This window comes from Formica exsecta, unplaced genomic scaffold, assembly GCF_003651465.1.
Source record: "Formica exsecta isolate Colony F162 unplaced genomic scaffold, ASM365146v1 scaffold1473, whole genome shotgun sequence".
Lineage (NCBI taxonomy): Eukaryota > Metazoa > Arthropoda > Insecta > Hymenoptera > Formicidae > Formica > Formica exsecta.
Genome location: NW_021848804.1, coordinates 447,951 through 460,442, shown reverse-complemented (window position 1 = coordinate 460,442; position 12,492 = coordinate 447,951). Strand labels below are relative to the sequence as shown.

General features: G+C 36.9%; 2 protein-coding genes across 10 annotated transcripts in view; both read left to right on the top strand.

Moving 5' to 3' along the window:
* LOC115246320 (serine/threonine-protein phosphatase 2B catalytic subunit 2-like) overlaps positions 1-12,492 on the top strand; it is a 130,513-nt gene that overhangs the window by 36,691 nt on the left and 81,330 nt on the right. For 8 of the 9 annotated variants that reach the window (XM_029825051.1, XM_029825050.1, XM_029825048.1 and 5 more), the window contains exons 1-2: positions 3,582-5,336; positions 6,786-6,989. In XM_029825051.1, the coding sequence (XP_029680911.1) occupies positions 4,010-5,336; positions 6,786-6,989 (1,531 nt within the window). In that variant the 5' untranslated portion in view covers positions 3,582-4,009. Of the gene's footprint in view, positions 1-3,581; positions 5,337-6,785; positions 6,990-12,492 lie in introns of those variants that run through there. The other variant, XM_029825053.1, reaches the window with a different exon arrangement.
* LOC115246322 lies at positions 1,305-3,435 on the top strand. The gene is made up of 3 exons (XM_029825054.1): positions 1,305-2,382; positions 2,462-2,647; positions 3,014-3,435. The coding sequence occupies exons 1-2, from the start codon at positions 1,708-1,710 to the stop codon at positions 2,606-2,608; spliced, it is 822 nt and encodes a 273-aa protein (XP_029680914.1). The 5' UTR covers positions 1,305-1,707; the 3' UTR covers positions 2,609-2,647; positions 3,014-3,435.

The window sequence follows — 12,492 nt, the reverse complement described above, 5'->3', positions numbered from 1 at the left end:
CGATCTCGTAATACATTTATACTTTTACCTCGGTCCGCCACATCCGCTTACATCCGCTGGATTCATTTAGTCGATAAATTCTGCAGTAAGATATTAAGATGAGTTAAGGAATGCTTTGCGTCCTATCTGAATGGATAAGCTCTTGAGATGCAATTATATTCTTTATGAGATACAATTATTCTCTTTATTCTTCGAGATTATCTTTGTAAAAAGACTTTATCATCGGATGTACATCCCAGCAGTAAAAGCGCTTATATAGTCAATGAATAATTATTATTCGATGCACAAATATATATATATATTGAGAAAAAGGCATCCAATATTTTTAACATTTTCTTTCATTGAATTTTAATAACCAGAAGTATCATATATTGACGCCAATGAATCAGTTATTTAGATGCAGACAGTTTATCAAAGTAATAATGAGAGATGGATGGAACTTTGTTGCTTCCAAGACAGGCTGCTGAATCATGCAGGAAGAACTGTATTTTCGTATCACGCCATTAGTTTTCGTTATGTGCACACAGCGAGAATTGTATGGCGAGTGTGTTTATGGAGAAAAAGAATCGATCTTTTTATTTGCGAACGCCTACCAGGAATAGATCAAAGGATCAATGTTGCTTTGTACTTTTCAGATAGAAGAATTAGATCAAAGAAACAAACTCTTATATACAATGTGCTTGTCCGATTCTTAGATCTTTTGATCAATTCTTTGATTATATTTGCGAACATCTGGTTACAAATGTCTTGTGTATTAATTATATTTTATAACTTTCAACACTCTTTATTATTTTGAAACACGGCGTACGGCATAAATTATTTTTACATTTTGCGGAAACATTGTATTGCTAGTTATGGACGGATGTAATCTTGATTATGTAAATAAGATCACGGCAAAAGATGAATAATTTTGTGGTTCGTTTATAGAAAATGTTAAAAGATCATATATTTTACGCTTACATCTTTTCTTTTTGATATTAATATTAATGTGTCTTATATAATAGTAATGCTGATTTATTTTATCATATATTGATTATATGCAAGCATATAATAAAAACTTACTATTAAAATATAATTAAAATTTATTATTACAGTGATGACACAAAAATAAGTACAAGAAAGAAATTTTAAGATAATATATGATACTGTTTTTTTTCTCTCTTTCTTTTGATTTTAAAATATAACTTTAACATAAACATCTTTATTTATTTTAGAATGAATGTTTTGCACAGTTTCCAATTTTATATCCCTATTTAAATAACACAGTAAAGTCACGATTACAGATTGAAGGTTAACAGAATATAAAATATTTACGTTTATGAAAATCGATTTATAACGCAAATGCTTTAGCAACCAATGTTTAGATTAGTCGTGTTCTTGTGTCTGTACGTCATTGTCGTCAGATGACAACAGTTTTTTCTCCACATAATACATTGGAACCTACATTTTATATATTTTTATCTATTTAGTTGTACGAAATATCTCTCTTTGCTTCCTGACAATACTTTCGCAGTACTTTTGCAGATGTCGTAGAACATAAGAGCAATTTTACGTTCAGTATTCAAGTCTTACAAAATAAAAAGCGATTCTGAAAAGTTTTAACATCAAAGTGATTTTGATTTTCGATTTTTAACATCGAGAAAAGTCGAGCAAACGTTATTTACGAGTTCTGTACGGTTATTGAGAAGAAAATCGCACTCGTTCAACATGGCCGATAAAAGGCACGTGTTACATCTGCCCAAGGATTGCTTTAACACAGTCGAGATTTCTCAAGAATATTTTTCTCCGGTATGCGAGTCCTCTACAGCGAAAGAATATCTATCTTCGCCGACTGAGTATTTCTCGCCTTACGCGACGCCGCAAACTTCGAAGAAAGAGTTCCTGGACGAGAAGCTTAATAATAATATGTTTGAAACACCTAAAAAGATATTTGAAGAAAACGAGAACGAACTCTCACTAAACGATTCATCCAATGCGACGTGCATCTCGGAAATGAATTTCATACGACCGAAATATTCTAATAATGTGAGTCCCGCGATCGAGAAGCTCATGCGGATGATAAAAATGCCGAGTTCATCGACGCCTGAAAATTCACGGACATCGACAAAATGCATTTTTTCGCCAAATTATTCCATCAGCAAAGCTAACGAAGATCCCTCAATTTACACTCTGACTAGAAAACGTTTGGATGCGAGCTTCTCAAGTCCGAAGGCTCTCGCTACCGTTTCCCAAGAACACAGCGTGGACAGTCCCACATTGAAAGTGACGTTGGTAAAAGAGATCGAACCACCACTGCCTCAGAAAGTGCAAGCATCTTCGAGATATCAAGAATTCGATTCGTTTCCGGATGACCAGATAGTCGTAGGCTCCCCGCTTTACAAGGTGTGTAAAAGAGTCGTCCTGATATATTACACTTGATACATCTCATAAGAAGATTACAATATATAATGTATGTGTATAGGATGTTATCTACGTGTCCGAGGTGCATTTTTTATTGATGGCATCCAACAGGAATCGCCGGATGAGAATGGCAGCTTCGCGTAGAAGAGCACGAAGCAATTCGCGAGATAGCGCTTTTAGCGAGTTTATGGAATCCGATTCAGAATAACTGAATGGCCAATGGCTTATCATCGATGAGAATCGTTAAATAGCAACCAGCAATATTCGAACGTTATCTTTTAATTTTATTTTTCTCGAATTAAATTACGCATTATACTAGGCGATATAATAATAAATAATAAATAACTTATCATGTTTAATTAATCAGATTGTTTGGTATCAAAGTGTTGCATATTGACAAGTAGTTATTTAATCGAAAATAATATTGTTCAATTACATTGATTGATCTTGCAATGACAGAAGATCTGCAGGTTAATAATTATGATTAATGGTTATGAAATTGCAGATGGCATTTTTATCTAAATATAAAAGTTGATTAAATTTATGAACTCTTGACATAATTCCGTTATTCCCTTGGAATGGCCAATGGCTTATCATCGATGAGAATCGTTAAATAGCAACCAGCAATATTCGAACGTTATCTTTTAATTTTATTTTTCTCGAATTAAATTACGCATTATACTAGGCGATATAATAATAAATAATAAATAACTTATCATGTTTAATTAATCAGATTGTTTGGTATCAAAGTGTTGCATATTGACAAGTAGTTATTTAATCGAAAATAATATTGTTCAATTACATTGATTGATCTTGCAATGACAGAAGATCTGCAGGTTAATAATTATGATTAATGGTTATGAAATTGCAGATGGCATTTTTATCTAAATATAAAAGTTGATTAAATTTATGAACTCTTGACATAATTCCGTTATTCCCTTGAAATGATATTTAGTGAGATATTTTGGTTGTACTAAAATTTGAAGATTTTTTTAAGTATATTTATATATATATATATAATTTGAAGTATCTTATATAATTCCACTATTTTATTATTTAATAATCAAAAGGGGAGCATTGATATTTAAATCACATTTTACTGATATTTTTGTATCTATTGGTTTTTTTAATTACTGCACATTAATAAATAAAAAATGTTATTAAAATAAGTGAAACATCTGTACGCCTCTATTTAATATTTTTGTTTATAATAATATTATGACATAATGTATATGAGTTTTGTATTGTAGTTGAGTGATTACGTGCGCTCGACTTTGTTTATATTAGTGTCTGTTCTGTATATAGAGTAGCGCATGATTAATAACATCTGATGTAACTGATCGACACTGAGTGATGTAACTGATCGATACCGAGTGTGATTCGAACACACTGAAAAACAATTGCGTCATTTATTCCAAATGGCACTGTTTAGAGTAATGACTAGAAACGCGTAAATAAACGATGTAAATTATTAATGATCATTTAGAGAAATTTTGGATAAAAATTACTCTAGAAACAAATGTTTGCGTTTAGCTTTAAAAGACAATCGACAAGATGAATATCTGTCTCAGAGATTTTTATATAAGGCGCGTTTCAGAGGCTTCAGGGCATGTCGCCATCTTCTGGTATAAATGAGCATTTGTATCGATTATATCGATTACATTATCCAATCAAATGGATTCGTGCGACTTCGATATCGCAACGTCAATGGCCAGCGAACTTGACTTCGTCAAGAATTGATGCCATCTATTTCATTTCGCGAAAGGTGACTCAAAGTTTGTGTCTGACAAAAGTATTTATAATCGTCCAGTATATTTTCAACATGTCCGATGAAAAGGATGTTCCTGCACCCGACGATAGGGATGTTTCTATGATTAGCGAATACGGTACTCCTGAAAATTTATCGTTCCGTACCGAGAATGTTACGCCGCAGAACATGTGCTTCACGCCGATTAAATCAAACGTTCTGGAGAAAACACCCCAGCAGGAGGCTACAGAAATATACTCCTCGCCGTTGTTCGAAGAGAATTTTCTACAATGGAGATGCATCGACCGTTCCACGACGACGCCAGCTGACGTTTCGCTCGTGTTAAATACCCCCAATGTTGCCACACCGAAGATATCCGCGTGCGACATGTCGTTGATCACGCAGATGAGCAAGCTCTGCTTGTTTACCCCGAAAAACATACGTTCGCCCGCCTCGACATCAACGGAAACGGAGACTACCTTGTTGAACATGGAATGTACGCCTGAGAAAAGCATCGAAGGAGCAGAGAGAAACGCGATTCTCGATCGCGACGAGATAAAGGACGAGTTCACGGAGGTCACCTCCTCCGATTACTCGACCATGCGGTTGGAGATGATGGACAAGGATTCGTCGTCGAAGATAACGTGCGACAACAGTTTGATCGATCAGTTTTCCTCAGGAGAGACGCAAAGCGGCGCGAGTCAGGAAGACGTGAGATTTCCGTCAGATTTCGCAGAAGCGAAAACAAAGGTTCGTAACTCTGCGGACGCAGAGTCGACTCATTTGCTTGACGACTCGACGGCGGCTTCGTTGTATAACCAGCCGAGTACCTTGAAAGACGATGAAGTGTACGAAACGGATACCTTCGACACGTTCAACGCTCAGTACAATCAAAATATCGCCCTAACGCGTCGCTATGTAGAAAAAATGATAACCAAGGAGGATAACCGGAGCCCTTCTGTTGGTTGTTTTCGGCGTTTATGGTCTCCGAGAAAGACGTCGTCGCCATGCCGATTGTTTCAAGAACCGAAGAAAATTAAAGAGAGATGTCAAGGCTGTGGAAACGTAAAAACGAGTTTGCCGGAAAAAGCACATATCGTGAAAACGTTGGTCGAAAGCCCGCCTCTTAAACTACGTCTTGGAAGGATGAAGAACAAGCGCGAGGTCCAGATACCCGAAAGAGCTAAAGGTAACGCGTTTCACCTTGGCGAGAAACAGTCGATCGATGATTATGGCGTGCCGTGCAGCAATAACAACCATTTCAACCTTGAACGTCGTATGTTTTTGCATTGGCCCGGCGAAACGTTATGAGATATTGTGATCCGCGGTACCTCGTTGTCGCCCACCTGTTACCTGTCAATCGTTATCGGCTTCACGCAAGCTGGACTATTTTACCGTTATTTATTATATATTATTTTAATGATAGCTCGATATCAGAATTTGAAACGCATCGATTAAAAATAGAGTAAGATGTTTCTTTTGTTTCATGAAATAAAATTATAATATGCAGTTTTGTGATGCTAATGATCGATTACGTGGCTTGAAATATTCCTTAATTAAAATTAATTTGAATCGAGAGACATATTATAATTATTGAATTCTTCGTGTATCGTGACGTAGTCCACAATCGCGAAAAAAAAAGTTTGCATTTTACGACGCTGTTTTTTCAGCTGCTACCTCGGTATGCGTACACTTAAATACAGAAATCGCGCAAGGCGCGACAAGCGCGATTAATAATTTTGCGTTGCGTAATCTCAAACGTCACGGAGGAATATCGCGCCAGTATTACACAATCATGTTACGTAATTATCTGAAATTAAACGAGCGAAGCTTTTTTATCGCATCTGTGTTACGCCTCATTGATCCCGTTAATGGATTCAGATTCACTAATGCACTTTCCCGTTACAGCACGAAAAGATCGCAAGTAAACCGCAAATGAAGTATATATGTACTTGTATATTTACACTTTTGTGAAGAGAAAATGAAAATGCGATTCTGATTTCGCTACATATTTTCTCGCGAATTTGAATCGCGATTTAAAGCATCCACGAGAGAATTCGAAATCATAAATCATCCGTTCATAGACAGAGAACAGACAGGAAAACAAGAGAGAGAGAGAGAGAGAGAGATTACGCATCTCAATATTTACATATTTATTTCGTGCGCACACACTCATCAATTCTTACGAGTTGGCGACTATGGCTTTCGCTTCGCTCGCATAGTCGTTCGATCAATATTTAGGCACAGTTGTCGTCAGTATTTGCGTTTCGATTTATCTGTACGATTGCTTTGTAGCGCCGCGGTATCTCGTAAAAAGGCGTTAATTGTCACGTGCGGAATTATGGCGAACAGCTCGGTTGTAATTAATGTCGCGCAGCATCGGTAAATGAACTATTTCTTAAGCCAAGACAGCGAAGAGAAATTTGCGAAGCGTTTATAAAAGATCGCAGTCCTTTTAATCGCGATTATAGGAGATTCTCTCCCTTTCTGTATTAAACAATTTTATTTTAAAATATATATTATGAAAATATATTTTATTTGTATTTATATTTTTATAAGATTTTTTTATTATGTAAAACTTTATCGTACACGCTACTACTTAATGTTTCTAATTCCGTGGCATTTGTTTTGTTCACAGATGTCCCGTTTCCACCGTCGCACAAAATGACAGTGGCAGAAGTCTTCGACGAACGAACAGGATCTCCGCGGCCGGAGGTCCTGAAACAACACTTTATCCTCGAGGGTAGGATCGACGAGGCTGCGGCTCTTCGTATAATCAACGATGGAGCCGCTCTTTTACGTTCGGAGAAAACCATGATAGACATCGAGGCTCCTGTCACCGGTGAGTGGAAAATTTAAGTTTTAATTGAATTAAATTTTTCACTGCGTATACAACGTAATTATTGTATCGTATCGATTTTCATTTGGCGGAGAGAAAACAATCTCGGTGATTCTTTGCGATTTGAATAATATGTGCTCCAATATATCGAGCGAGCGAGATTGTCTTGATTAATTGAATGTAAAATATGCACGTTTTAATCAAAATTGAAAATTTGGTTCGCCATTCGTCTACCGCGAGCACGTCCGCCTTTATTTCTTGGTCAATTATCCTTGAATTAAGTCCGTCGCGACGACCTCCTTTGTGGCGTCCGCTGATTGTTCTGGAAGCGCAGAATAGGAGAACGTAATAAATCCCACCCTCTCGGCTACTCTCTTCGATCGATTCAGTCCTATTTCCTTCCACGCCTCCTTTCTCCGCCGTCATCTTTTTACACACGCACCATTGACAGTTATTACTTTCTGCGTCGCCGCGATACAAGTTTCATTAACGGGATTAATGGACATTCATTTGCTTTTTTTCTTTTTTAATATAGTATTTCGTTGTTTCATTAATCGGTCGCCTTTGAAACGTCAAAAAGTGGTATTTAATTCGAGAGAGAAGCCTTGCATAAAATAATGTTCTTCAATGTCCGATTTATTTTTAATTAACGGAATATTTATTACTTTTTTTTTTTTTTGGAGCGCTAACCCAAAAATGCAAAGTATTGGTTTCAATTCTGATTATTATGAACGTTCGATATGTAATATAGATAATTAACAAAAAATAATTAGGTATACAAAGGAACGATATCGCTGTAATTTTTATTTATTTGAAAATATGTTTTTCTGTTCTGCTTTTAATAACCTTCGATTCATCGAATTGTATGCGCGCGTGTTCGTGGTAGCAACCACGCTGTATATTTTTCGCGCATTATTCTCGTCTCGTTGGAATCGATGATCAACGAATCGGCCTTAGATTTATTCATATCGGTGGATCGGTCGTCTCTTGATTTCGCACGTTTTTTCCCTCCTTCGGCATCGTCTGTGCTATTCGTTCGCGCGTCTGATGCATCCCTCACGCGTTGCGGAAAAATTTATCTTTCTACTCAACTGTAGCCATTCTATTCTGTTTTACCGCGATGCGGATTCACATTCGACAACTAGACACCGCAATTTCTCTTTGTCGGTTCTGCTTTTCTTTTTCCTCTTTTTCTTTCTCTTTCTCTCCGCGGGCGACACATGTGCCAAAATGCACGGCACCAGCTATTATCTCCGACAAAGTGGCGACGCGAAGAAAAGGCAGCATCTATCGGGCAGATATTTTAAATCGCTCTTGCAAATTGCCTTCAATTTCTGAATTTATGAAAATTTAATTCAACGAAAAAATACGATCGATCGCAGCGTAATTTGTTTTTCGGTTTTGGTTGATTTGCTTGATAAACTGTAACACCTATACTGGAAAACTGGTGAATTAATCCGAAACCCAAGAAAACCTTGAAACTATTTGATCCATTGGGAAATTAATAATTGACGACTGTTATTTGTCTTGCACGAAAGATCAATTTGCATAATTCAAAAATTACTTACTGTCACATAGAGATTACACTTTGAAGTTTATAATTAATACGTTACATTTTAAGAAATAAGAAAATAAATATTCTTTTTTTAATTCTTAATAAATTTTCTCCGCGTCTTTCTTTCAATTGCGCGATTGGGTAATTAACAGGCGGATCTAACAATTTTTACAAGTGCGGTATCTCGGATTGAAGAGGTGAAGAAGATCAAATTATATTCGGATAATTGGTAGAAGGTCAGAAAGTGCCCTTTTGGTATCTTCTTTTGAAGCAATCAGGTTTCTTTCCACTCGTACGGCTTCGCGATGCGTTTCTTTGAATGACATATAACCCTCGATTGTTCACAATCACGTGCGGTTCAATTTTCACACGAATAAGCAGTTCAGAGAACAGGGACAGTCAATCAGATGATAGTAATTTGTGGTCGCTTGGATCTCTCATTTTCAGTGTAGCTACATATTATCATGTATCAAAAGTACATACTTTGATTATTAAATTACGTGTCTTTAAAGTTATTAATAATCTCAGATTTTTGAGAAAGTATAGTTTTAGGAATGATTATTTTGAAATAAATTTCAACTAAAATGCATTCTTAGCTTTAAAAACATACTTTAAAACTGCTGATCAATTAAAATTCATAAGAATATTATATTTAACATTTTTTAATAATTCTCTTGTTATTATATGTTTCTAGAGAGTCAAAATTAAGAGATAAAATTTATAAAAGGAATTTAGGATTAAAATTAAAAGATAATAAATAGATTTGTGTAATAAATAAAAAAATTAATTTATCAACATCAGATTTAGAGACAAAGAAAATATTATCTTATAAACCCAAGATTAAACGTTTTGTTTCTTTTGATATCAAAAAAGGATAGCATGTGCGTATAATTATAAGGAACCAAAATTAAACCTAATTAATATTAGTAAAGTCAAATCTTTAATGCGCCATAAAATTTTTTTTCCAACATCCAGACGGCCTATAAACGAACTTTGCGGATATTTAAATGAATGATAATAGCTTGCTCGAACGTAACTAAATGGGTCTTTTCCGGCAATTAGTGCGTTTCTTTACGTCGTTAAGAAACAGTCATTTCCACGTTCTTAGAACGAAGTGGCTCGTTTCAGGTTCTCACGTTCAACTTTCGTCCTCTGCTTTATAAGTGGGATAAAACAGGACGTTACGATAATCGCTTCGACGTTGCACTAATATCCTCCTTTCGCTTCTTTTCTCGCTCTTGCAATTTTTTTAACTCCAGGACTCCGGCGAGTTTCTTCGTTACGTGCGGTCATAAAGCTTTATTGTTATCCTTCATGCTTGCGCTTATATTCCTGCGAAATAGTACTTGGAAAAAGTGGCGACGCAATCGAAAAGTTATCGCTGAAAGTTAGTGCTGTTAAGAAAAAAGAAAAGTGTGTTACCTTTGAAAAAAAAGAATATGCTAGAGTTATCGTAAAATGATTTCCTTATATTTTAACATAATTTCTGCTTGTGTCTTCGAGCATAGTTTACATGTGGGAGTTTTGTTCACATCCACATTTAATACTAAATAATTTACAATACAACTTTTTGCATTTGAAATTTACAATATAACTATTGCATTCGAAATTTTTGACGCTTTTGAGACAAATAGGAGAGATAGATAAGATAACAATCAATGGAGATATTTTAGATCGTATTCCGTAGCTTGTCGCGATTTCAGTTTGTCCGTCTGATGAAATGATTTTCTGTTTGCTCGTTTAGCGCGATCGTTTTTCTTGAAAAATGCTCGCGGCAATTAAAACTTTAATTTTGACAACGCAAAAACATCTCTGCTGTTCGTTTCGACGTGATCGCAAATTTGCGCTCGGCAGGGAAAATCTAATACCATTTCGCGTACCAAATCGCGCGCTTCCAGATCGCTGTTATCTGGAAAAAAATCTGAGTCAAGTATTTATCCGCATCGAGCTGCCGAGAGAATTAACACACATGTTTTTCTGCCGCTGTTGCAATATGTGAAAAGCCGACTGCGTCGACGCGTAGTTCAAATCCGAAAAGGGGAACATAGTTGTTATCTAACGGCGCGCTATCTTAATAGTCTTCCTGCCGTGTCGCGGCAAAATTGATACGGAGCCGGAAACATGATTATGCGAGTGTTGACCGAACTCGGGCACCGGCTGGTGTGTAGGAGCATAAATTATTCATACAAGTGTGAGCGGTGAGGCAGGAGGGAGGTACGGGAAAAGGGGAAGGCTGAGGGGTGCGAGAGTGACAAGCACGGGATGAAACACAGTAGCAATATTGTTCGTTCGCTATAAAGCATACCTAAAAAGCATTAAATGTTTATCGTTTGTCGACGCTGTGCCACATCGATGTTGTCCGTCTAAATATTGAACCATATCGATAATCGACGGGATGATATGCGCGGATGGGAAAAATAACGATATAAATATATTTTCGGTATCTCTATATTTTTTATTCACGCGCGAGCGCGCGTTGCCTTTAAATATGTAAAATCGCGCCCGAGCGTTCGAAAACTTGAAATCCGAGATGATAGCCAATCAGTTTCTTAACGAAAATACTCGTTGGCGGATCATTAAGTTCGATTTAAATGGTACAAATGTTTTGTCTGGCGTTTTTCATTTCGAGCGAAAAACATTGTACGCATATAAAAATATATTTGTCTGTAGCATTCAAATATCATTCCCGTACGGACGCATGCTGCGGAAAAATGTATGTAGATGTGTATTAGATTCTGCACATTAATTACACTTCCATATGGAGGTGGAATGGGCGTGGTTTGCGGGGGTGAAAAATCGAGTCGCTTTTATGCCACGGATGGGGGTAAAGGTCTTTGCGGTCTTTTTTTTGCGCCAAAACGGATAACGCCAAGTTAATACGAAGTAAAAGCTTCGCGGGCTGACGTTTTAATAAACGCATCCGTTTTCAGGATGAAAATTCTCATCCGCGAAAAACCGTCATATATAGAGCAAAAGAGCGACGACGAAGTCGAGTCGCGAATTTTACGCAACATCGTAATAATATATCCGACCGAGTTGGACGATTCGTCCAACGCGCGCGTGACGGATTGCGACGCAAAAGCGGTCAAAGTGCAACGGGATGGCTGCAAATGTCCCCGGGACAACGGCGACACAATGCGCGAGCGGTGAATTATTCAAAAAACTCTCGGCGGGGACAAAGAGAGCGCGAAGCAGTTGCGGGAGGAGCAGCTCTTGTGGAGGAGCATTAATTGACTCCGTTATCACGGAGCGCGCACATATACAGTACGCGCGCGCGTGTTGGTGCATGTAACACACGTGGGCGTTTGACAGTTTATATTTGTCGGCGCGATGACGACGGAGTTCTACGCACACCAAGTGTACTCGATCGCGTCGCGGAGTCGTTAATTATCTTATTAAGTGGTAACGAGACGAAGTCTCTGAATATGCGCCCCTGGTTAGCGGCGTCGATAGACCGGCGCAGCAAGCTTGCCCCTCTCTCCCCTCCCCAAATTTTCCCCCCTAGCGCGTAATTGAGGCTTCTCCGAAAGCGGCATCCTTAATATTTGATACTTTAATGCATACGTAGTCTGGATTAACTGATATCGCTCGCAGGTGTTGATATCCGTATATATCCCCTGTTATATCGCGTTAGACTCGTTTGAACGTAACACTGCAGTGCGAACTTTACTATCGATCATTTTTCCTCCTTTTTTTTAGGATACATTCCAGATAGATTAATCTGACATTTAATTTTAAACTAATCAATATATTAATAATATATAATAATTTTGAACTTAAACTTTTGTGTGTGTATGTAAATAAATTATGAATAGTACGAAAAATTCTATATATTTATAGGAAAAATTTTGGGAATGCGAGAAAATAAATATTAATTGTTAATACAATAATAACAAATATTATTATATATTAATATATAAATATAATAGCATACGTATTTAAATATATTAT

What these genes read in the sequence shown, in the direction of transcription:
- LOC115246322 (XM_029825054.1), top strand. Translation starts at nt 1,708, where the DNA reads ATGGCCGATAAAAGGCACGTGTTACATCTGCCCAAGGATTGCTTTAAC. An exon ending in TAGGCTCCCCGCTTTACAAG is followed by an intron (nt 2,383 to 2,461) that starts GTGTGTAAAAGA and finishes GTATGTGTATAG; the next exon opens with GATGTTATCTACGTGTCCGA.